We start from the raw sequence: 25,206 nt of genomic DNA on the forward strand, positions 1-25,206 counted from the left end.
TGCATGTGTGTGAGAGAGGGTATATATGTGTGTGTGAGTGTATTTGTGAAAGTGTGTTTGTGAAGGTGTGTGTGAGAGGCAGAGAGGGTGTGTGATGGTGGTCATTTCAGTCTGTATCTGAGCATCTTTATGTTCCTTATAGGATCTTTCCATCTATTTGTCTGTCCCAGACTAGCTCAGCTTTAGCCGTGTGCTAACAGCTGCTACAGTAAAGGAGGGGCTCTGTTGGTCTGTCCTGAACTGATCTGTGGGTCACGTGACCACAGGGATATAACCCAGAGTTTTTCACACGCCAGCACGCTACCGTAATATTAAACAAATCAACACTGAAGGTGGACAACCCTCCTTAGCAACCGTAACCAAGAAGTCTGTGTTTCTGACATGCTACATATTAAGGACCACATTACATGTTTCACTATCACAATAAGGACATTTCTGTGAAGGGAGGACAACTTGTTTAGTCCTGAGGACAATTACAGCTGGGTTTAACAACGGGTTCATTGAGATGGTTCATTCTCAGAGTTGGGGTAGATCATATCCTCAAAAAGATAGGACTAGGCTGAATGTGTTCTTTTCCATCTTGACTTTTGAAAGAGGAAATTTAGAGCAAAGGAAAAACAAAGGAAATAAAGAGCAGGTGTGTAGCAGTGCTGCCCCCTGAGGGTCGGCGGTGACGCTGCAGCTGTTGTGAAGGGAGGAGAGAAAAGAGATCAGCTCATCAAGAGGAGATGATGCCACATTTAACGGGGATCATCCGCAGCCCACAGCTCAACTCTTCCAGCAATCAAACTAATGACTGTCAACATCTGCTGGAACCTGACAGGAAATAAAGCCGCCAGCCTTTCTTTGAGACTGTGGCAGGACGAGGAACGACTCGGACAGAGCAAATGGTTTGGACGTCTTTGTTCCGCATCCACCAGACAATACTAAATGGCGCTTCGAACAGTGCATCTAATCAAGGGCTAACCACGCCCATCACCCCAGGCATCACCTGGGTGTGAGATACACCCCTATGTGTCCCCCCCCCCGCAACCCACTCTTGAACACCCAGAAGGGAAACAGCAGAAAGAGGGAAAATAAAATAAAATAAACAATTTACACATCAATCCCTGACAGGGGGTTTAATCAGCCTGCCATAATGGCTGTGGCGCCCCTCTTCTGGGAACGCAGATGAGTCGCAGGCAGGAGAAACAAAGTCCACATCAGGCTGTAAATTAGAACAAGGATCATCAGATGGAACATCCTGGACCTTAGGAGGACGGCCCCGATGGGGGACCTGAGCCGGCAACACATCCTGCCCAACCAGCAAATGCGAAGGCTTCAGCCTATCCAATGTGACCCGAAGGGGTGACCGGTGGGCGTGATGCCGTACGAAAACAAAACGAGCCGTAGCCAATTCCGTCAGTACAAACGACCGCGGAAAACAGTGGAGCACGGGGGATGGAGCCAGAGCGGGCCCAGCCGAAAAGGAACTTCCGGCAGGAAAGTTAAGAGGAGGCACACTTTCCGGCAGAAATTCCCCTGGAACACGAAGTGGTTGTCCCAAGACCAATTCCACAGGCGAAGCATCCAAATCCTCCTTAGGAGCTGAACGCAAACCGAGCATCACCCAAGGTAAACGATCCACCCAGCTGTCATCCGAAAGCGCGGCACGCAATGCAGCCTTAAGTGAACAGTGAAAGTGTTCACATAGCCCGTTAGCCTGAGGATGGTACGCGGTGGTATGGTGAACCTGTGTGCCCAATGACTAGCCATAGATGACCAGAGTTCCGAGACAAACTGAGGTCCCCTGTCTGAAGTAATGTCGGAAGGGGAGCCGAAACGTGCGACCCAAGCAGAAAGAAATGCTCAAGCGACATCTGTCGAAGTCGTGGAGGAAAGAGGGACCACATCCGGCCACCTGGTGATCTGATCCACCATAGTGAGCAGAGGAGTGTACCCGTGGGATGGAGGTAAGGGTCCCTCCAGGTCCACGTGCACGTGGTCAAACCGTCTGGCCGGAATGGCGAATGGTTCAAGGGGTGCCTTGGTGTGCTGGTAAACCTTAGCACGCTGACATGCTACACAGGCTGCCCATTCCCTGACCTCTTTGCGAAGGCCAGGCCAGACAAACTTGGCACTCACCAGTTTCACCGGAGTTGACCATATCAAAGACCTTGCGGCGCCAGGCCACCAGGACCACAGGTCGGGAACGACCGAGACTGCCGCAAAGGTGACGCTGCTGACGCGCAGACCAAGGCTCCGACACCTTTGACATAGCGAATGTCTGAGGTTTGTGGTCGACATAAGCCGTGAAAGATCGGCCGAGCAGAAAACGAAAATGACGCGTAGCCAGATACAATGCGAGTAACTCCCGGTCAAAAATGCTGTACTTTCACTCGTCCTGGAGCTTGCGGCTGAAAAATGCGAGAGGCTGCCATGCACCACTCACACTTCACCACCGCCCCGGCGACCACATCTGACGCGTCAGTCGTCAAAGCGAAGGCCACCCAAGGTGCCGGATGGGCCAACAGTGTGGCATTGGCTAAGGCAGACTTGGCCCCCTCAAAAGCCTGGACCCGTGCAGTAGTCCAGTCAACCCGATCAGTAGCCCACTTCATCCGTAGGGCCTCATACAGTGGCTGCAGGAGGTGGGTTGCCCTGGGGAGAAAACGGTTATAAAAATTCACCATCCCCAAGAACTCCTGCAGAGCCTTAACGGAGACCGGACGAGGAAATTCTGCCACCGCTTGCACCTTGGATGGCAACAGAACTGCACCCTGGGAAGAAATGCGGTGGCCCAAGAAATCAATCACCGGCAGACCAAACTGGCATTTTGCTGAGTTTACAATCAGGCCATGATCTGCCAGTCGCTGAAAAACCTGCCGAAGGTGGGTCAGGTGCTCGTCTGCCGATGGACTTGTTACCAAAATGTCATCCAAATAGACGAACACAAAGGTGAGGTCACGCAATACCGAGTCCATCAGCCGCTGAAAGGTCTGTGCTGCCCCCTTCAGGCCAAAGGGCATGCGCAGGAACTCAAAAAGCCCAAACGAGGTAATCACCGCAATCTTGGGCACATCCTCGGCACACACCGGAACCTGATGATAGCCACGCACCATGTCTACTTTGGAGAAAATGGTAGTGCCAAGCGAACAGAAAAATCCTGTATGTGCGGAAGGGGGTAACGATCATGGGCTGTGATGTTGTTAAGACGACGAAAATCGCCACACGGCCGCCAAGTGCCATCCGCCTTGGGCACCATATGGAGCCAAGCAAATCGCTGAAAGACATTACCCGCCGCAGCAAAACTGGCATGTGCCAACAGCCCAGGTCCCCCCGTCAGACATGGAAAGGTGGCAAAAGACACAGCATCGATTAGACGTCGGTTAGCAACATCCAATAGCAGACCATGAGAACACAGAAAATCTGCGCCTATGATGGGAACAAATGGTGTCCATAAGCTCCACGGCCGAACCGTCGCCCAAACCTGGGAGGGAAAGCAGTTTATCCGCCCTTTCCGCGGCGGATTGGCTGTACCTCCGGAGCAGGAGCCCTTTGATCGCCGCGTACTTGCCGCACAGCGGCGGGTCCCGCAGTAGCTGCATGACGCGGCGAGTGGATTGCTGGTCCAGAGCCGCGACTACCAAATAATATCTGGAGTCGTCCTCGGTGAGCGCTTCGACATGCTGGAACTACGGGGCCGGGTCGCTCTGCCAGAAGTCAGGCAGCTTCACGGACGCGGTGAAGCTAGCTGGCTGCGTGTGTCGGGGCGACATGACCGAAGAGGAGATACCATTGTCTGCTGCCTTGAACATGTTCAAAACGGGGTCACCAATGTGACAGGACGAGGAACGACTCGGACGGAGCAAATGGTTTAGACGTCTTTATTCCGCATCCACCAGAATATACTAAATGACGCTTCGAACAGTGCATCTAATCATGGGCTAACCACGCCCATCACCCCATGCATCACCTGGGTGTGAGATACACCCCTATGTGTCTGCCACAAGACATGAACTTCCTGTTTGGGAGTCAGCTCCAGCTAGCTTGATTGGGCATGTTATGGCGGATCGATGTGGGCGTGGCCTCATCATTGTGGTTGGGCAAGCGTTTCTACTGACTGGACATGGACACACAAGCCTGTTCGGCGGCTTGTTTGCTTTAGCGCTAGCAGCTGCTAACTGTAGAGAGGCTACAATCATGGTGGATGGTTTTGCTTCTGCTCTTTCAGACGCTTTCACAGACAAAGGATTTCTTCATCTAGTTCCAGCAGCCAGGATGCTAAACCCAGCCACTGTCAGGAAGTTGTGCTAATTTCTTGGTACCTTTTGACCCGTCTACAGCTGGCAGGTGCTGGTGGTGCTCTCATGCTGGATCCCTGCAGGTCTCTCCATTCTCCACATGCAGCCATATGTCATCACCGTGGCGACGCTCTGCTTCTCCTATTAATAGATTTATGCTGACTGTCCACAAATAAAAGCTGCTGGTTCTGCTCTGGAGCCAAGGCGGTTCCTGGTGCTCTGGACGATGAAGAGCTGAAGATCTCCATCTGTGAGTTCTGCAGGCGGCCATGTTGGAAGCTCCTCTAAGCCAAGAATGATGGCATCTGTTCCTCAGAACATCGTTCTTCTATTTAAAGATGAACAACTGTCAAATGGTTCTGATAGAGCAGAGTCATTATTAATCACAATTAATAAAATACCTTTATTTGAAAACTCCAGTTTACAATTTTTACAGTTTTCGTTTGTTTTAGAAAACAAATGGTTAAACCGGACAGCATGTCTTCCTCTTTTGTTGTGGACTTGACGAGCGGGCCATAACAAAGTGGGGACTCGTCCATAGGAAAATGCAGTGGCTTGTGTTGGTACTATGAGGGACGTGTTGTCATTTAGAGCAGGTACATGTCCTTTTCTGGGATTGGGGAGGCCGAACAAAGGGTAAGTGTGGCTCTGTCTGTGGCTGTTTTTTGTATGTGCGTGGTCCCTGTTGGAGAATTCCCCGGCTAGTTTCCTCTTTGAGGTTACTCCTGGGGGAATTTGTAGTGTTGGGGTATGATGGTTAGAGTAGAGCATAAGGTGGGGACACTGAGGAAGACCTGTTTACAAACCTCTGACAGCCAGGATCTTGGATTGATCAGAAGAGGTTCAATGGCCCATTAATAGAAGCCTTCTGTCTTATTCCTCTTTGGACCTTCACTGGACAACTCAGCCCCGCCCCCACCCCCACCCCCCTTCACCAAACAACAAGCATCCCTGTACAAGAAACCTAAACATGACAAAAACATCCCCAAAAACCCTTCAACGCCTTCTCCTGGTCTAAAGAAATCATCCCATCATCAATGCTGTACAATTTACAAAGGTCTGGTCTCTGTGGACCACCAAGTCAAGGAAGTTCTTTAGCCTGTTGGCGAGCACTGAAAGATTGGAGTCTGTGCAGAGCAATGTCACAGGCTTCCAGTTCTTTAACAGAGCCAAGTCTCCTTTCTTTGGTCTTAAAGACAGAACGGCGTTCTGACTAGATGTCGATAGTAGACCCGTTTGAGTGCACTCCTGCAGCGCCTCCCGCAGGCCAGCACCCAAACACCTCCAGAAATGTTTATAAAAGTCAGTGGGCAGTCCATCCAGTCCTGGAGCCTGACCAGACGCCATCTGTCCCACTGCAGCAGTAAGTTCCTCCATGGAAATGTTAGCATTCAGGGTAGCTCGGTCCCTGTGGCTCAGCCGAGGAAGTCCCTACAGCAGCTCGTCCTCCCTGCTACAGTCCTGTGTCCAGTAGAGGGCGCTGTAGAACTCCACAGCATGCCTCTTCATCTCACCCTGGTCGGTTGTTAGCGTCCCATCAGGAAGGCGGAGACAGAACATCTGGTCTGCGAAACAGACCTCACCAAAGCCCTTTTCACCTTTTCCTGTAAGAATGTGCTCAGTTCCTGCTTCTGTTTCAGTGTGTGACCCCCGGGGCTGTTGCACGTGCAAAGACCGTCTTCCAGATCTGATCTCTCCTTGCAATTGTTCCATGGTTTGTTTGACCCGTCTGGTTGAATGGCTAGTGTACTGCTGACAGAAGACTCTGATGTCTGCTTTAACCCACCTCCCAACACTGACCAAGACACTCAAAGTCCCCCTTCCTCCCTCTCCAGATTCCCCCAGAACACCTCAAACCTGTGACTAAACTCCGAGCAGCTTCACATTGAAGTGCCAGTAAAAGCTGCATTTGGGTGTTTGTGTGACATGGAAGTCAAAGGTTACCAAGTAATAATTAGTGAAACCAACCAGATACATGTGACTGTTCAGTAATCTATTACTAAAACCATGTGACATGTAGAAGCCGTCCAGCTTGGCTGCATTAAGGAACCAATCCACCACCTACACCCATATGTACTGCTTGATGAAGTCTGTGGTGCAGTTCCAGTCCTCTCATCACTGCACACTCATCGAGCACACTGCTCCACAAACAAGGAGACCTTCTGGAACAGGTCCAGTCAGGGCTTCACCCTCTGCCAGGTAAACATCTACGCTCCAGCCCTGAAACTCTGACAGCTAAAGCTCTTTGGTTTGTGCTGTGTCAGTGGGCTTGAGGGGACAAGGGACCCACTTTTGCCCCACATCACCACATTCAAACACCTGATATTCCCCGCGTCCCTCTCCATGTCTCACCCTGAAAGACATGCCTATCGTCCAGACAGTTGAGGAACATAAAGCACTGCCTTAGTTTGCCGCTCTTACAGCCCAGACCCACCGTCCTGAGACCACTCGCCATCTTCCTCAAGCGCTGCAGCTCTTCTGGGGGTAAACATGGGAACACCGGAGCATTCAGAGTCACCCAGCTCGCCAACAAATCAGATGCCAGTCCCCACTCACCAAAACCGCCACGAGGCGTAAGACAGGTCAGCGTGTCCCACCTGGTCTCCAACAGCCAGGAGAACGTCCTCCACCGAGACAGAGAGACAGAAACACAGGAAGGGTTGACAGAGATTTATTGGTACCCTCATATTTAGAGAGAGAGACTCTGGTAGCATTGTGATGCACAAAGTGGACTCCCGTGTGTGTGTGTGTGAGATTTGTTTCCATCAGCGTCATCACTTGTGAGGAACCTGCTGCTCTTTGAGAATCACACTGTGATGCAACATGTCAACCATCAGCATGTGACACCGCCCACTCACCACAGAGCCCGCTGTCACGCCTGTGCCTGTTCGTCCTCCCATCTGTGTGTGGACACATTCTGGATCTAAACCAGCATTTTTGAGGACATTTTGTCTGGTCCACCATATCTGACCATATAGGTGTCCTCACAAAGGTGGAGAAAACCAGAAGTCTCTGGGATCTGATGGTGTGTCAGATCCCCCCCCCTCCTCCCGAAGTGTTGATCTTTGACACTCCATCATCTTGATCCTCACATGGTCCACTGTCTCAGACCTGGGGTCTGTGGTCATGAGGGTTGTAGGACCGTCTGGAGGACATCACCAGCCTCCTGCTGGACCACCTGCAGATTATTAACAGGCCTTCAACACTATCATCCAGACATCCTCCACGAGAAGCTCAGCCAGCTCACGGTTTCCACCTCCATCTGTCAGTGGATCACCAGCTTCATGACTGACAGGAGCAGCAGGGCTGCCCCAGATACCAGATGCAGGGTCCGGAAACATCTCTGCAGACCCCTCATATCCTCCAACACTGCTCACAAGAACCAACTGCCACAGAAACAGCAGTGACCCTCACAAACGCTGACTCTTTCTGCAGCTTCTACTGTTTTCTGATGATTCTGTATCTATATACCCGGCAGCTCTGCCCACTGAGGCCTGGTCAAAACAGCTTTGATGGATAAAAAGGACATTTTTGATTCCTATGAGTCTGAGAAGCAGGAGGTGGTGCTGAAGGGCCAAACCAGCAGGGGGGAAGCAGACAAGCGAGTCATGTTCTCAGCATGTCACTGCAGGAACTCCTGAGAACATGAAGTCATCGGTGTAGGAAGCTGCACAGTCCTCACATGTGGATGCTTCATCTGTAACTTCATGGTTGGTTGATGAAGTTGAAACATTGGAGCCATGGAAGAACCACAGAAGACTTCCCCCGTCAGAGTTGAAAACTGATCAGTTCCTGACTTTGTCCATCAACATTCCTGATGCATCATCCCATCCTAATAACATCCAAAACCCTCAAAAAACATCAGGACTCGTCAAGATTAAGTGCACAGAAACAGCCTTCACGTCAGGTGAAACACACCTGCGCAACGCCGACAACACTGTCGTCTTCTTCTGTCAGGATGAAGACCTGGGATTTCATTTTCATTTCACTAAATGGTTCTTCTCAGTGTCCAACTGTGACTGATCCATGTAGAATGTTGGCAGCGTGTTGGCAACTCACTCACTCACTCTGTTGGCATTGATTTTATTTGTAGCTGCATGTTTCGTCATTTGCAGCGCGATGAAAACAGTGTCCTATCAACAGTCAGAACCACATGATCAAATATACAAACCTGCAGATGTGTCAAACACATACAGCCTCATCTTCCCCACCTCCCTCTTTTATATTATTGTCCTCCAAGCAGAAGCATTGGATCAGAGTTCCGTTAAAAACGGACCCAAATACAGTTTTGTTCAGTCTCTTTCGGCCCTTCAGGGTGACTCGTTGTCCTTCTTGTGGTTGGCGCCCCCTGGTGGCCATCTGTAGGCTACGCGCTCTGCACTGCACGCTCTGGAGCTTCTGAAAAACATCAACACACGAAACCTTCATCTTTGACAGAGGAGCCCTTAAACACAGGTGAGTTGAGCCAGAACCAGCACCAAGGGCTTCTACAGTCCCCACTTTGCCCGAAGCTACTCCTGTTCTCGAGGGTTCTGACAGACAGACAGACCCATGAATGAGAGAATGCACAAGGAAACAAGAACAGAAATTAAATAGATAATAAAATAAAGATTAGATAAACATTTATTTAGATTTCAGTGTTTCAGCTTTATATCTCCAGACCACACCTACAGCTCCACCACACTGGTACGAGGAGACAACAGCTGGGTAACAGATCGCTTCTGCACCGGGGCGGAGAAATTCGCCTCAGGTGTGAGCGAGAGCGTGTCGGGTGTGAACCCGGTGTAAATCAGAAGTGGATGCAGAGTTCTGTCCTTCATTAGAACATCTGTTCCGCAAGCGTGTGGTACTGACCCGTGTGTAGTTCTGTGGTTCTGATCCGGCTCTCCTCCAGCGTTAAAAAGCAGCTGCTGTCCTCTCCGGTACCAACCTCACAGGTCAGAACCACAACGGGCCCCTGCTCTGCCTTCAGGTGGACCTGGATGCTGTCCTGACACAAATCCAAGCCAGATACACGAGAAGGTCAGGTCCCCTGGTCCATGCTCCGTCCCCACTTCACTCATTTACCTCTTTAGGTGCAGGAACCTCCAGCTTGGTTTCTTCAGGAGCTTTGACCACCATCACCGTCTGCTGCTGGAAATCCTTTAGCCGGCTGATGTCGGCGAGAGTCACATAGGCCAAGGTTCAGCAGAGGTTAAAGAACACCAACACCTGCACAACCTGTGGTCTGATTCCTGATCCTTCCGTAGAATCGAGATCATGTTGAAGTTGAACACAAATGGGACACCGTAGACGAGTTCCATTAGGAGGAACACAGAAAGGATATGCAGCGTTCTCCAGGTTGTCAGTGACCTCAAAGAGCTGCTGGGAACAACTTTTAATCAGGCCATCCAGCACGCTCTCCACCAGCTTCAGGTTCTCCATCTCTGCCTGGAACACCTGTCGGTTCTTCCACAGGAAGTTGGCGATGTGACTTTTTCCTCTGGACAGATGTGAGGAAAAGGTTTCAAGCTAATTAAGTATTTAGTTATAAGCTGTAGAAGAAAGAAGCTTTCCCTCACATCCACTTGAACTTGTGGTCCGACAGTTTCTCGATCAGGCTGATGTCCTCAAGGACGTCGGTGATGTCATCGATCCGCTTTTTGCTTCTTCCTGTTCCTGCCAGCAGCTTGCGGATGTCCACCAGGTTGTCTGGGGACGCGAGCATCAGCTCCAGAAAGCGGCGCAGCATCTCACCAACAGGCACAACTTCAAAAAAAAAGCAGAAAACACAAAAGCAACGCTAGTGAAACTAAGTCAATGGACGAAATAAGTAACCAATAAACCTCTCACATCAATACTTGAAAACCCGTGATGGAATTTTGATGATGTAATGGGCCTTTTTAGCTCGCTAAAGCTAAGATTTAACCTGATCCTTCCACCGAGCAGCGACAGCAACACCAAAACAGCTGCTTTTACATCCCATGATGATCCTGGGTATCACAGCCAATGACAGTTGATGTGACAGTGAAAGTTGACGTCAGTAGGCGTCGGTGGGCCAAAGCACACAGAGGAGTATTGATAAAGATATTAAATAATACAGCATCTGTGAACGGAGCCGGTGAGGGTCTCACCATGTTTGCGGACGGCTTTCTTTGGGGTCAGGTCAGCACTCAATGGACCGACACTGGAGAGGAAGAGAACATCGGGTTTAGGTTAAATCTGTGCTTTAGATGTCTGCAAACTTAAAATAAAGTGGAGTTTTGTTACCGTGTCATCACTGGCTCTGAAGTTCTGCGTGTAGCTGCATCCTGGAAATCAGCAAAAAAGTGTCTGTTTCAGCATGTAATTAATTTTCTGGTGTATAAGCAAGGATGTTTTGTTGTATCTGTGCTTATTAGGATCAAACCAGAATTGTAAATACTGACAGAGGGTCCAACCTGCCCCGCTGAAGCCGGTTCTCCTACAGGAGTGGGAGGGTCATCTTCATCCTCCACATCACCGTCCATTGTCCACTGCTCATCTTCCTCCTCAGGCATGTCAGGCCCCCAGGAGCCCATCATGCTGAGGCCCCCATCCACACAGGGAGGCATGATAGGAATAGCGTCGCTACTGACTTCATTCCTGGAGATATCTTCTGGCAGGAAATGGTCCTCACAGATAAAATGCTGCTCTGTTGGGTCGTGCTCGTCCGTCTCCCTCAGTGCCGCCAGCCACACCTGAACACAGTCAGCGATGAGGTTGTACCGGTGTATACTGGTGTATACTGGTGTATACTGGTTGCACATTACTCAGAGGAACGTAGTTATATTAATCTCGACTAGTGGCTTCTGCAGAAACCAAAGGTAAACCACCACTTATAACTCATATAACCAGTTAGCAGTAAGAGATAGAATCTGGTCGGATATCGGTTCCGGTTCGTTTACCTTGACTCTCGCTGGATCTTTGGGAAATTTAAAGAACCTCTTTGGTGGTCTGTTGAAAATGCCCCGGTTCTCGCTGCTCACGATGCGGTTCGGACACCCGGAGACGACGCACTTTACCATGCTGGCCGTCTGTTGGTCGGCACCGAACAGAACTGACCCAGCAAACTTGGCCCGAACACTCTTTAAAGCCGCAAGAGTGTTTATGTCGTCTTTTCCTCACGCTCCTTTCTCAGACCGGAAAAGGTGTGTTTTTGACCCGGAAATACAACAATACAACAATACACGGACGAGTCCGATAACGGAGCGCCCCCTGTGTCCAGGATGTGTCTCTACAGTAGATTTGATCACGACCTCCGCTAAAGGAGGGCCTTCAGGTCAGTCAGCCCTCTGAAGTCCGTTCAGAACCTCCACGTGTTGTCACAGAACCTGGAGGTGTTCAGAGAATTCCACAGGACAAACAAATGCCAAAAACCAGTTCAAACCAAAGTCATGACTTTGGATGTGTTATTCTCACCCAACATGACCGAGCGTCACATCTGATGCTGACAACGGTGCAAGGGAGTGTTCGAAACTTTGTCTTTAACAGTAAATACAGGAAACCTTCTTCTTCTTTTGCTTTATACAGACGTAGAAATTTATAATTGTACAGAACTACAGTAATGATGATGTTAACAACAGCATCATGAATAAAAATAATTCCTCTAATAGCAAAACACAATAAAATTTGTTTGTGCTTTTCTGATGTCTGATCCTAAGTAAATAATGGGCTTGTCTGGACGCACTTTGACACGGTGATAAGAAGTTCTGAGCTTCTACAAAAGAAGTTAATCGTTCTTCCTCTCCAGAGTTAGGCGGGTGGGTGCAGAAAGACGAGGCCATGGTCACCTGATGCAACACAAGTTTTATTGGCAGCGAGATGTTGAAACAGCATCATGATAGAAGTGGTACAGGTTCACCATGGAAGGAAGGTTTGAGCGTCAACACGTACAGCAACAACAACAACCCAACTCATGCCATGTGGTAAGAAAACATCTGTCAAATCTGCCAGGAGGGCAGAAAAAGGGCTAAAAGATGAGAGAATGAGTGTTTTATAAAAACTGGCTGATTCACTGCAAAAACGTGATGATTTAAAATGATTCTTTTGCCTCTTTTCTAGCAGCTCATATGTTGATGTGGCTCTTCTTCATGGACGTAGTTACAGGTGGTTTAGCTGTTCCATCTCATATTACAACAATCAGGCATGTCGAGCTCAGTCCTCGAGGGCCACGATCCTGCTGGGTTTCCTATCCCACTGAATGCATTTTCAGCCTGGTAGGACAGAAAACCCGGCAGGATCGTGGCCCCCGAGGACTGAGTTTGACACATGTGATCGGCTGCTTCTGAATTGTGCTTTTTCATTCGGTTTCCTGCGCCTGACGAGCCGCCCGACTGTTTGAGCAGAGCATTTCCTCTTGGTTCTTTTCACCAGAGAGCTGTAAAAGTCTCCTGTCAACCAGCAGCTGAAGAAGGTTCATCTAAAGTGGAAACTCTTTGATAAAGGAGATCCAGCTGTGAGCTGATCGTCTATCAGTGACGGACGCAGCAGCTCTATTGATGCTGTTATTATATACAGTTTGGTCCTCTTCTGCTTTAACACCTTTAACAGCTCCATCCTGAGTCCTTCAACCACAATATTTTGGATCAGGTTCGTTCAACTTTTAGCAGCAAAGATTTTGTTCAAAATGGGAATATGTAGCTTTTTGTGGGGTTCAAGTGTCTAAAATCAGATTTGATCAAAATGAAAATGAACTCTATCTTCTGAGCTGCTGCTTGAGGAGCTTTTCTAGTTCTGAGATCAGAGTTTGGCCTCCAGACCAGGTTCTGCTGCGTCGAGTGGCCTCCAAGCTGGAGACACATGACTGGAAGGATCTTTTATACAGGACGAGTGCAAATATACAAATGTGGGGACGTTTGACCCTGTAAGTCCTGTGAGGAAGGAACATCATATCTACACATCTTGTCGCCTGCTGTCCTCGTCCTCATCGACAGGAGATGCATCAAAACAGGGACACGAGGAGCTCCTGTGTAACATCAAAGGTTTCACTTTCGCCCGCGTCAGAACATGATTGTAGTGAAAGATTTATACAAAAGCAAAACATTTCTAGTTAGTAAAAAGATCTCTCAGCTCTTTGCTAGATTTTTTCATAAGAAATTGCATATTCCCAAACGTTCCTCAATCAGATTGCATCCCAAAGCTGAACCGTCTCACTCCTCGTCCCAATATTGCTGACTAAAGTCAGAACGGCAGATTGTCTCCCACGTTCCTGTAGCCGCCGCTGCCCCCGGGGACGGGCGGACGGACCGCCAGACGGACAGACGGATGGACGGCGGGACTGCTGTTAGAAATCTTTATCTGTTCTGTTGACGCTTCAGAGTCTGGACGTACAGGAAGGTTAGCGTGAGATGAAGGAGTTTACGTCCTCTTTTCAGGGATGATTGCTCTTCACATTTGCTGCTCTTCTCACCGTTTTATCTCTTTAAGCTTTTGTAAACTGCATCCAAATAAAAACTGATTCAAGCTTACGATGAATAAATACATTATACAGCAGTGTGCATACATTAGCAGCTATAAACAGTACATCACATTATATCAGATCATATGAAAATGTACAAAGGTGAATATTCCTCCTGAACGTTCCCCCAAAGCAAAGGAACCCCAATCAAAAGGCTAAAAAACTGAGAGCATAACAACAAAAGAAAGAAACATGTTCAATTACAGCAGCCAAAGGAAACAATCACATTCTCCCTCTTTTCTCTATTTTTTCTTTGCATTTGTTATTTGGGCCTCAGACCTGGATGCCCTGAACGGCCTGTCTGATGTTCTCCAGCAGCGCCTTGTTTTCCGGGCTCTGGTACTGATCCTGATGAGTGTACATGTCTGTCAAGGTGCTGACATAAGTGTCAAAGTTCTGTTCATTCATTGGCTCCTGTGAGGGGAAGAAACCCACCAAGAGAAGAACAATCAGAGAGATGAGAGCTGCTGCGATCACGCTAAAAGATGGTGGGAACAGTTAGGAGGTCAGGCAGGCAGCAAGGGAGGAAGGGAACGCTGTCGGGAAGAATCCGCCTGCTTCTAGGTTAATGTCCACCCCCCACAGCTCTGGAGCATGCAAACCCAGCGGAGGGGTGTCAGCGTGTGGATGGCTGCTGGAGTCATGTTCAGCATGTGGAGGAAAGAAAAAGCTGAAGGTTCAAATGAGAAGTTCATGGGATGATGAAGAAGCACAACTGGGAATTCAGCTTGAGCTGACTGTTACTTCCATCCCGTCAAACCCAAATGTTTTGAATCGTACTTTTCCAGGTGGAACCGGTCCAGGAGGCCTGTTAAATCTGCGTGTTGATGAAAAAGTGGATATATTTTAAAAAACAAAACAAAACAAAAAGTAGCAGTAAAGGCTTAGCTTCAGCTGGTTGGCCAGATGTTTGCTAATGATAGCACGGTTAGCATGTGAAGGGAGCAAATATGCCAGAACCTTTTACAGAACTTCAACCTTCCATTAAAAGTGTGAAGGTGGAGGTTGGGATGTGCCAACAGTCAGCTGAAGGATTTCCAGGAGGGGAAGGATGAAGGTGCAGAAGAGCAGGATAATTGGATAAAGGAGAAATGATCTCTTACTCTGGGAGGCATCTGTAAACAGCAGTTATGTTTTACTGGAGCCTCTTTCTGTGGCAGCGGTCTCTACAGGAGAGGGTGTACAGAGAAGTCTATTAGCCCACTAAACTCCCGGCGTGAGCTTGGTATCTACTGCGGCTCTGTTCAAACTGCAGATCCACCGTCACAAACGTGTCTGTTGGACTGTTGCGATGATAACCACCCTCTCGGCTCAAAGATACTTACCGCACATTTCATCTTTATTCAGAAACAGCAGACAGAAAAACTAATGAGCATTTTGGAGCAACTACACGAGCTTCCGCCTGGCTCTTGGCTGCAATCATCATCATCATCATTGTTATCATCAACATCATCATCATCATCATCGCAGTCTTTAGCTGTAAAACACCCGTTCACTTGCTGGAGCAGCACGAGGAGCAAATATACTTTATTTATTAACCAATCGTCATCTCAGCCCTGAAGCCATCAGAAGTTAGGAGAAATCCTGCAGCATGAACAGAGCTTCACCTTCTCCAGAGGCTGAACCAGGATGACAAGGTTTTCAAGGAGAAGCATAGAATTTATGTCAGGATGACATCAAACAAATCCCACCAGAATAAAAGGACTGGAGGCCAAAGGTTGGGTTCAAAGGTCAAACTGAGCTTATCCAATTAGCCCCAGTCTTCTCAGAGACAACATGACGTCAGACAGCCACCATCAACCACTCAAACACAAAGAAAAAGACGGCTGTTTTTCCTTGAGTGAGACGTTGCAAAGCAGAGAAGAAGCACAGCATGGACTTCTTGGAAAAAAGGAGGTGGTGAACAGAAAGAAGCAGATGAGGAAAAGAACCTAGAGAGAAGGCTGGAGACACCTTCACACTTCCAGACTGATGAGCAGATGTTCCACTGTCTCACACATGAAACACTTCAATCTTAGAAATGAAGACATGAATGAGGTCAAAGCCTCGGTCCCAGTTCAGCAGGCAGGAAATGTGCAGTCAGGATGGCTCACCATGTGTGGAAGCTGGATGTTGGCTAAGCTGTTGATGAGCGACTGACTGAGGTTGGCCAGCTCGTGCAGCAGGGAGTCGTTCTGCTGCTCGATCACCTTGTTCTCCTCCTCGATGGACTTCAGGTTGCTCTCCATGGTGGTGATCTGTCAGAGCAGCACATCAGTCACAAGCGCACACACGTCTGAGCTGGGTAGCCGGCAGGTGCTTCTGTCCCCCCAGACCTTCTCCGTGTACTCCCGTCTTACCTGCGTCCTCAGTTTTATCATGTCCGACTCTACTTGATTGTTGGACTCGTTCAGATCTTTGATTTCTTCATCCAGCTGCTTGATTTCTTCATCGTTTTCGATGCCTGAAAGATTGAGCAGTGACATTACTCCCGCCTGCATGTTTGTGCTCATGGTCCGAGGCGACGCTTTGCTGCTGACCTTTGCTCGCCCTCTGCTTGATTGTCAGCATGTCCACGCTGCTCATGCGCGCCTTCTTCATGGCGGTGGTCGCACGAGGGCAGCCGGAGAGACTAGCACCAGAGACATGGTGACAAAAGGTTACTGGGGATTCCTGGTGGAAATGCGTTTACATGTGCAGGCCTTAAAACAAAGCTACAATGCTAATTGCAGTCAGTGACATAAACCCCGCCCACCTGCGATGGGTGAGGAAGCTGCCGCTGACGTGTCCCGAGCCGTCACATCCAGGCGTCGGGCAGCTCATCCCATCTGTTTTGCCAGATTTCCAAACATACTGGGAGCCGTTGACGTAGCTGTCCTTCTGCCTCTTGGCTGCTAGAGGACATCCTGACGCGCTGCGGTGGGAGGCGTACTTCCCTGTCACATGACCCTGCCCATCACACCCTGGCACTGGACACCTGAGGGAAGGTCACAGAGATGTCATCACAATCAGCTCTAATTACTGGAGCGTGGCCTTCTTTTGTAATACCACCCACCGCCTCCGGAGGCAGTAGAGGACACATGAGGCTTCAACTGGTTCCCCCAGAAGACTGAAAAAGACCTCAATAAAAGCTACAAACCAGGGAAATGACTTGACCTTTATCACCAGACAATCATCTCCTAAGGAGAGGCCGTGATTCAAACATCTGACGTCATTAGTAAGACGCGTCCTGCCCCCTTCAGGATGGAGCCGGTGCATATTCAGCTCCATGAGCAGCAGCCCCCAGCCCCCCTCGTGCAGTCTGCATGGAGATGAGGCAGCAGCAGCTGCACGCTGACACCAGCTCAACTCTAAACTCTTCACAACGTCGCTACAACTGAAAATGTCAAACGCTTCGCCGATGCTAACCTTTATGGGACGCGTCCTGCTGGGAGCAGGAGGTGAAGTGGAGGACTGAGCACAGTTCCTCTCTGAAATATTCATCACTGCAGTCAGAAGGTGGGAACACAGGTCGCATGTAAAGGAGGAGACGGAAGCCCAGCGCCGTCACCGTGGTGTCATTGCAGCACCTCTGCTTGCAGCAGGACGTGTGAGTGTTTGTGATTGTACTTTTATTAAAAAGAGGCTGCCGACAGCCATGATCTATCACAGTATGATGTGAAATGTGTCCCGACTTTGTTATTTATTCTGTGGATTAATCAACACGAAAACAGAAATAATTTAATACAGTAATTTCCGGACTATAGAGCGCACCTGATTATAAGCCGCATAATCTAATTTTAGAAAGAAAATCTATTTTGTACTTATACAAGCCGCAGGTATCCCACCTAGTAATATGAAAAATTAGATCGAAAACATTCAGTACCGGTAGATGTTTTTATTACCGTAAGAGACGAGTCACTGACGAGTGACAGACAGGTCAGAAACAACAGCCACTCTTTTCACTTGTATGTTTATACAGAGACCTTAGATCCAAATTTTATCACTTCAGGATTTTTTAACTTTTCTTTTAATTTAATCCGCTTAGCAACATAAATATATTCTACCAGTAAATGCTTTTTTTTTCTAACGGTGTCTGTAATGCAGCTACCCTGAAATATACGTTTGTATCAGCTACACACAAATTACGTTGTTTATGCTTTTTTACTCAAACAATGAACAATCTAAAACTTCCCGATGGCCCACCTCTAAAATCTTCTATTTTCATGGCGGTGGCGATTGCTTTTGCCTTCAGTCTGATTTGTACAGCGGAAACACCGCGGCCGCCTGCTCTCTGTGTGTTGACCCAGTCTTCCAGAACGTTCTCAAGCTCGGGCCACCTGCGATGTTTACGTCTAAAAGCTTTTGTCATCTTTTTGCTTTGGATCAGTTCTTCAGGCGGGCGTCTCCACCTTCTCGCCATTGATTACCGTAATGCAAAGATTACGTGCGGCAGTTCGATTTTCTTCTTCAACCGCCAGAGTGATCACTTTTAATTAAAAGACGCTTCATATGCTTTTCTTCTAGTATTTTCCATGTTGATGAGGGTTAGTAAAAATGACTGATTCACAATAGTTGTGATAGTGCGCCACGAAAAAAACATAAATAAGCCGCAGTGTTTAAAGTGTAGGGAAAAAGTAGCAGCTTATAGTCCGGAAATTACGGTATTTGTAAATTTAGGATGGGTAAATGTTCTCACTTGATTGGCTCCTGGTCATCTTTGTCCTCCTTATGGAGAATCTTGATGCCACTCTTCTTGGCTCGAGGACATCCAGACAGACTGCAGGACAGACAGTTCATGCGTGGGTCTCACCACCTGAACGCCACGTGTGGGGGTTGCAGTATACCCTACCTCCTGTGAGAAGCGTAGTTTCCCGTGATGTGTCCAGAGCCGTCACAGCCAGGTGTGGGACACCTGTGAAATAAAGAATAATGGCTAAGGGTTGAGGGTTTGAGTTCTGGGCTTCTTCAGTGATCCGGACTCACTTGAGTTCCTGTGAGTTGGGGGTCATCATCCCGCGGATGTTTTTGTCGGCCAGCTGGCAGCTCGACAGCCTGCACACACGGACACACGCATGCACACACACACACACACACACACACACACACACACACACACACACACACACACACACACACGTGCAATTGTTGATATCCTGACTCCAGCAGCAATGGAGGTGTTTATACACTCGTATAGGTTTTTATAAGTTTTTAGGTTGTTTTTTTTGCTGCATTTTCTACTTTAAAAACATACATTTAGTTTAGGTTGCATCAGTTAGCCTGAAGCTTCCATTACGCAGTGAGCTGCTGCATCGTAAACATGTCCCCACCTGAATAATTACAAAATGACCTTGGTTTAATTCCTGGCTGTGTACAGCTAGACCTGCGCCCCCTGGGGGCCACTGTCTGACCTCTGCACTGATCTCAGGTCAGTTTCACCCGGGTCATGCCAGCCTTAACTCCTCTTGTGACCGCGTTGTGCACACACTACAGACTCTACAAAGCTATTTTAGCGTAGCATCATGGAAATAGTGTCCTGGTGCGACTGACTCTTACGTCATGAGCTCTTTCTTGCTCTCCTTGCAGGCTGAGTACTTGTGGTGTTTGGGGCTGGGCATGGGCACCTCGGCCGGGTAGCGCTGCTCGTCCAGCAGCTCGTGAAAGGGGTCCAGCTCATCGCTCTGGTGCAGGGACGAGAAATAAGCAGACTACAATACGTCAGTACGGGCAACACAACACAATCATCACAACACTGAAAACATAAGCTGGAGTTTGTTATTTTAGAGTCCTCACCACACAACCTTCTCAGAAATGGCTTTTTCATGTTCCCACAGTCCACAAAAATGTTTAAACATTTAAAATTTTGTTTGCTAAGGGCTTTGCAAGCTAAATGGATCCCAGCAGAGAGCGACATATAGTCAACACTGTCTTTGGACTGTGGGAGGAATCAGAACCTCCAGGAACCAGGCTGACCCGTCCAATGAACAATGTTTCAGTCAATACTGAAGAGCAGGCGATGCCTGAGAACATGCATGAATAGGTGAACTCAGAAGATTCAAGGGAATAAATAAATGAGCAGCAATGAAGGGCTTCACGCTCCTCTGCAGCAGCCTTCCTCTGCTCTGCAGTCACCACATCACACCTCCTCAGTCAGGAGCAGACACCGCTCCAGACTCTTTGTGGGAAAAAATAAATTCCCATCAGCCATTTCCTCCCATCTCTGGTCACCTTCTGCAGGGCTGCGCTTCATTAACAAAATGCAATTACTCCACTGATTAAAAACCTTCACTCCACTGCTCTAAATCCAATGAGGCAAATGTAGCAATTTGCTGCATGAGCTGTTCAGCGAGATCTCCGATCAGCGAGAGGCTTTAAAGATGATCTATCCTGTTTAACTTATGTATTAGAGGGGTGACATTCAGCATTTTAAAGGTCCTATGCTGTCACGGCAGCAGTGCCACATCTGTCCACAGGAGGGCGCATCGAGCTCGCTGGAGTCAACAGCAGCAAGTTTTTAAAAAGAACTGTTAAAATGCGAAATTCGAACTCCCGCTCACCATCTTAACGATCTTTATTTGACTTTGTCGTGGTCTCCTGTTCTACCTGCTCTGAACATGTTTTTATGTGATGAGGCGAACTGCAACGTCTACCTGATGAAGTTCTCCTCAGGTTACAGGATCTGAGCACCATTCTCTCAAAGGTGACCAGATCACCATGGTAACCTACACTGACCTGGTCACCGTGTGACAGGAGGTCACAGCGTGTGTTCCGATCACAACACCATCCACGCATCTGCGCACAGATCTGATTTCTTTGCAGATCCGGACATCAGCGTGAATTTAACATTATCCAAATTTTCCTTCCTGTTTTTGGTTGTTGTTGTTGTAAGGTTGTTCAACATTAACTGTAATAAACTCTGACTGTTTCGGATCCGTGTTGAACTCCCCTCTTCCTCCCTCACTCTCTTCTTCATTTCAAATGTCATCTCCAGGCTGGCAGGTGTTGTTTCCTCCCTGCGATACTGAAGGTGAACACTCATGTGGGATTGTTCCAAACTCAACAGATCCCCTCTTCCATATGCAAAGTGATGCAAAAATTATGCGTACTGGTAGCAAAAGTCCGCCCTCGCAAACATCTCCACAGCTTCTGTTCTGCAACAGAGCAGGAAACGGCACCGAGCCCCCTCCAGAATCTGCCCTGCTTCAGATGGGCCTTGCCGGGGCCTCCAGGGACGGGCTGCACAAATCTGTGGCTTCAGTCGGACCTGAACTGACGCTACGCTAAGTTGGATTTAATGTCCAGCATTGAAAAGTTTTGATCATTGCTGACCTTCTGGTCTCAATCAGGAACCGTGAAATCAACCAGTTCCAGAAACTGCAGCCCCGCTGGGAGCCTTACAAAGACACAAGAGGACAAACCGGCCACAACAAGGTCTGCGGATGCCCTGGATCCAGCTGCAGTTCCACCAGACCCAGCCGCATCCATCTATGGCATTATCAGTAAACTGCTTTCTCTGTCCTGGTGGAGAAAAGATCCAGAACCAGTTGATTCCAGGAGGAAGCTTCAGCTCACAATCAGCTGATCCATCATCACTGACGTCTGAAGCCGCCACCTGGACTGTGTGTCGGTTAACATGTCAACATGGCCAGATGTTGAGAATGTGGCTGTACCTAGTCCATTAGCTCCCTAAAACCAGACCAGCAGTTCCCCAGGCTGTGGCCTCAGGAGGAACCCTCTGACCCATGTGCTGCACCTCCCTCCCCGTTACCTCTTTGTGGTCCGGCTCCTCTCCCAGACGTTTGATCTTGGTGTAGTCCACAGGCAGGTCCCAGCAGTCGGCCTCGCTCAGCTGGTAGCAGCGGCTGCTCAGCAGGGCCTGTCGCTGGGGTGACATGGGCTGCAGGGGGGTCAGCACTGTCCCACTGCCCTCTGGACCACCAGGCTGACCGGCCACCTCCACAGGTCCGCTGTCGTCCAGGTCGCCCACGGGACTCTGGTGGAGCAGAGACGAAGCTGATTGGTGTTTTGATGAGGGAAAAGTCAGACTCAGACTCTTCTGATGAGGTGGGAACAGTCAGAATCACCAAACACAGAGAACAAACACACATTTTTAACCTCTCAGAACATCACAACTCCTGTTCTTAGAGGACAGCAGACTATGAGGAAGCTCAAGGTCAGAAGGTCACAGAACGTCGGCCAGCGTACCTGAGTCAGCAGGTCCTGGGGTTTCCCCCCCAGAGCGTGCGGCAGCTCCCTGCAGCGCGTGGACAGGTTGAGGATGGCCGTGGCCGCCATGTGGGCCGCCTCCATGTCGTGGGTGTAGTCGAAGCTGCTCTTACTGCAGGTGCTGCTGGCGCTGCTCCCTCCACCTCCTCCTGCGCTGCCACCTCCTCCTCCACAGCTCAAGCTGCTGCTGCTGGGAGCGTAGCTGCTGGTGGTGCTGCTGGCGGGGCTCGACGTCTTGCAGTAGCGTTTAGCTGTGGGGAGGCAGGAGGAGCCCAGGTTTTAGTCTGATCTATGGTGGATTCTCTGAGGATGGAGATCAGTTCGGAGGTGTCTCTCCTGCAGCATTTGCTGCTGGTCAATGCTGGATTTAATACAAGCTATAATTTTCAATCTGATTTTTGTCTGATTATTTGATTCAATTAATTCAATTTTGCTTCATTTCTGCTGTTTTCAGTGCCGCAATTGGTGGTTTTTTTAGTTTATTTTGTAGGGGTGTTTCCTGTGGCTCATCTGCAGCACCTCCAGGTGTGGACATAGAACAGCCCGACCATGTTCTGACCCGCAGTCTGATCCACACTGTGATCACTGGGAAAATCTCAGAAGAATAGAGAGGAATCTGCTGGTGCAACGGAGAATCGGGACTCAGGCTGGAGCTGGAGGGAGGGAGGGGAGTCGTGATGGAGGGAGGGAGGGAGGGAAGGGAGTCGTGATGGAGGGAGCAGGCACCTACTCTGAAAACCTCCCTCCTGCCTCACGTCTCACTAATGGCTTCCAGCCAAAAAAACAGGGCTCGCCTCCATTATTTCTCTCTCTCCTGCACCTCCTCCATCCCTCCATCTCAGAGGAGGGACGCTCTTTCCTCAGCATTTCCATAACTCTGCTGCCACGTTTGCCTGAGCCATGTGGGGAGGCAGAAAACACCAGCACGCTTCAACAAAGGAGAATACACCCAGAGCTGTGTGTGCGCGCGAGTACGGGCGCGCGTGTGTTGGTGCTGTCAAGATTTCGTCAAGTACAAAATGTTCTCCCTAGAACGAAGCCTCTGAGCAGACCTGCTCCCACAGTGGCTCGTTTTTATTTCCTTCCACATAAAAACAGGTTTTAATTTTTCATATTTATCTAAAAATGGTGACGTTGTGTCTTCCTGTTTCTCCGCCACCCGGACGACTGTAGCTTCTATTTCTGCATCCCGCTGTGACACCAGGAAGACAGAAAGACAGCGGCAGCAGACAAGAGGCTGACGCCAGGTTACGTACCATCGTAGCCCTTCGGGGAGGGGTCTCTGCCAGGGCCCGATCTGGCTGTCGGCCCCCGTTTCCCATAGCCGCCGTGTTGGCTGTCGTAGCCGCTGTAGTCAAAGCTGGTCTTAGAGTACTTTTCCAGTTCCTTGGCCAGGTTGGAGCGCGGCGTGCTGGTGGGAATGTTGTTCTTGTAACCGTTCTGGGGAATCTCCAGCTGCTTGACGAAGCACATCGGCCTCAAGAGCCACATAGGAAATGGAGCATCAGTGACCTTAGATCTGGGCTGGCTGCTCATGGATGTATAGGTGTATGGATGTAAACATGTGCGGTTGTATGGATGTATGGAGAACATAGAGCTCTGTGGTTTTAATGCTCCAGTTATGAGGAACTGTCCCCAAATGTTGGGGTACTACTTTGATTGGTGATTGGGTTTTAGTGGAAAGTTCTAAATTCAGCAAATATATCCAACGTTCTCCTGATGAAGTTCTGAGGACATTTTAACTATTTTACTGCCTCAATCTGCTGCAACAGCCTCAGGCAGTGGAGATGAAGAGAAGCTTCAGAACCTGTGATTCTGCAGCTGGGAGTCTGGTACCTGAGAACCCGGTCAGACGTCTGACTGCTCTTACTGCCCAACTCCACTGAATGACTCTTCTCATGGACCTTCGCCATCTTCTCAGCAGCAGCGATGGGACAACCGGACAGACTGAGAGGGAGGACAGACAGTGGACATCTTTAGATCTTGCACACACGCACACACACTCACACGCGCACTCTCTCTCTCTCACACACTCACAAACACACACACACACAGTGTAAATCTGTTAATACCAACACACGTTTTAAAGGATAAGTGTGTGACCGATTAGGACAATAGCTGCAGCAGCTGCTGCAAAGAGGTGTTTCCATAGCGACTGCCAGACATGAAAGCCGTGTGAGCTGGTAGCTAACAGAAGCTAAGCATGCTAGCTGGTGCTTTGTTTCTTCTCCCAGTGGAGCTGTGCTACATAACACACCCTGCAGCCACGTCTGAGCGTGTGTGTATGTGGGTGTGTGTGTGTTTGACTGCTTGTGTGTGTGCTCTTCGGTCTGCCAGCACGCGTGTGCTGCAGTCTGCGTGTGTTCCAGTCAGATGTGTAAATAGATCTGGAAATCTGTGATTTTTTTCTTCTGTGTGTGTGTGTGTGTGCGTTTGTGTGTGTGTGCGTGCATACGTGCATTCCTGTGTATGTGTGTGCGCGTGCGTGCGTGCATTCCTGTGTATGTGTGTGTGCGTGTGTGTGTGTGTGTGTGTGTGTGAAAAAAATTCAGTGTGAAACCCCATCACATTACATAATTTAAAGACATGTATGCGTGCGTGCGCACACGTGTGTGAAAGAGAGAGAGAGAGCTAGCGAGCAAACACCTCCAGCTCAAAGAACACAACTGGACTGAGGTGTGTAAGTGTGTAACAGGGTGGAAACATGACCGACATCGAGGACTTTGGGCCAGGTCAGCTTAGGACTAAATCTGTCCAAATGGGGGAACTGTTGTAGCTTTAAATTCAGAGGACTGGTCAATCTGACAACGGTAGTAAAGAACACGGTCATAACCTCGTTCCTGGAGCGCTCATGACCAACAGGGTAATTAATGTGTTATTACTGTGATCAGGCCCTTGGTTGCACCAACGGGGACGTGGACTCAGCGTGGCGATGCTACACACTCACATGTCAGCGGGGTTATCAGGAGTTTAGGGCTGGCTTAGGAAGCTCACTCACCTGCGGTGTGAGTTCCTGTTGCTATTGACGTGTCCCCGTCCAGAGCAGCCGGGAGTGGGACACTTTAAAACATTCTCATACATGGCCACAACTTTGACAGACAGGAAAAGGTAAGAAAGACAGTGCGTATTAGGACAGACAGGAGAGTTAGTGCGTTCTGCTGTGGCGGTTAGACATGCACATGCTGCAGCTGCGTGACTGCCATGACAACAGGCCACCACACCATGGAGACGTCGGCCACCATACACACACAAAGAGTTGCTTCTACTGGCCTTGAAGATGGA

The 25,206-nt window shown here is 49.1% G+C and overlaps 2 protein-coding genes across 12 annotated transcripts in view; both read right to left on the bottom strand.

Annotated features, from left to right (window-relative positions):
• Positions 1 to 8,350: 8,350 nt before the first annotated feature.
• On the bottom strand, positions 8,351 to 11,440 carry e2f6 (E2F transcription factor 6). Of its 2 annotated transcripts, none has more exons than XM_057017217.1 (9): positions 11,189 to 11,440; positions 10,703 to 10,981; positions 10,533 to 10,573; positions 10,397 to 10,449; positions 9,845 to 10,031; positions 9,610 to 9,765; positions 9,351 to 9,465; positions 9,138 to 9,273; positions 8,351 to 8,681 (listed from the first exon to the last, which is right to left on the bottom strand). In XM_057017217.1, exons 1-9 carry the CDS (start codon positions 11,306 to 11,308, stop codon positions 8,650 to 8,652), a joined length of 1,119 nt encoding a protein of 372 aa, XP_056873197.1. In that variant the 5' UTR covers positions 11,309 to 11,440; the 3' UTR covers positions 8,351 to 8,649. The 2 variants fall into 2 exon arrangements, with proteins under 2 accessions (XP_056873197.1, XP_056873196.1); XM_057017216.1 differs by having other exon boundaries at positions 10,691 to 10,981.
• A 629-nt stretch (positions 11,441 to 12,069) lies between these two features.
• Positions 12,070 to 25,206, bottom strand: part of myt1la (myelin transcription factor 1-like, a) — a 35,105-nt gene continuing 21,968 nt past the window's right edge. For 5 of the 10 annotated variants that reach the window (XM_057017199.1, XM_057017200.1, XM_057017196.1 and 2 more), the window contains 15 exons: positions 24,923 to 25,013; positions 23,761 to 23,871; positions 23,181 to 23,401; positions 21,904 to 22,175; positions 21,467 to 21,691; positions 19,255 to 19,406; positions 18,685 to 18,753; positions 18,551 to 18,613; positions 18,398 to 18,478; positions 16,475 to 16,696; positions 16,260 to 16,351; positions 16,080 to 16,183; positions 15,834 to 15,977; positions 14,844 to 14,906; positions 12,070 to 14,154 (listed from right to left, as the gene is read on the bottom strand). In XM_057017199.1, coding sequence (XP_056873179.1) covers positions 14,014 to 14,154; positions 14,844 to 14,906; positions 15,834 to 15,977; positions 16,080 to 16,183; positions 16,260 to 16,351; positions 16,475 to 16,696; positions 18,398 to 18,478; positions 18,551 to 18,613; positions 18,685 to 18,753; positions 19,255 to 19,406; positions 21,467 to 21,691; positions 21,904 to 22,175; positions 23,181 to 23,401; positions 23,761 to 23,871; positions 24,923 to 25,013 — 2,051 coding nt within the window. In that variant the 3' untranslated portion in view covers positions 12,070 to 14,013. The other 5 variants (XM_057017202.1, XM_057017197.1, XM_057017203.1 and 2 more) reach the window with 3 other exon arrangements.

The sequence above is a fragment of the Takifugu flavidus genome, chromosome 19, assembly GCF_003711565.1.
Source record: "Takifugu flavidus isolate HTHZ2018 chromosome 19, ASM371156v2, whole genome shotgun sequence".
NCBI lineage: Eukaryota > Metazoa > Chordata > Actinopteri > Tetraodontiformes > Tetraodontidae > Takifugu > Takifugu flavidus.

Coding starts and splice junctions, on each gene's coding strand:
- e2f6 (XM_057017216.1), bottom strand. CDS start 11,308: ATGGTAAAGTGCGTCGTCTCCGGGTGTCCGAACCGCATCGTGAGCAGC. Junction 10,982..11,188: donor AAGATCCAGCGAGAGTCAAG/GTAAACGAACCG, acceptor GACTGTGTTCAG/GTGTGGCTGGCGGCACTGAG. Junction 10,574..10,690: donor CGGGGCAGGTTGGACCCTCT/GTCAGTATTTAC, acceptor GCTGATTTCCAG/GATGCAGCTACACGCAGAAC.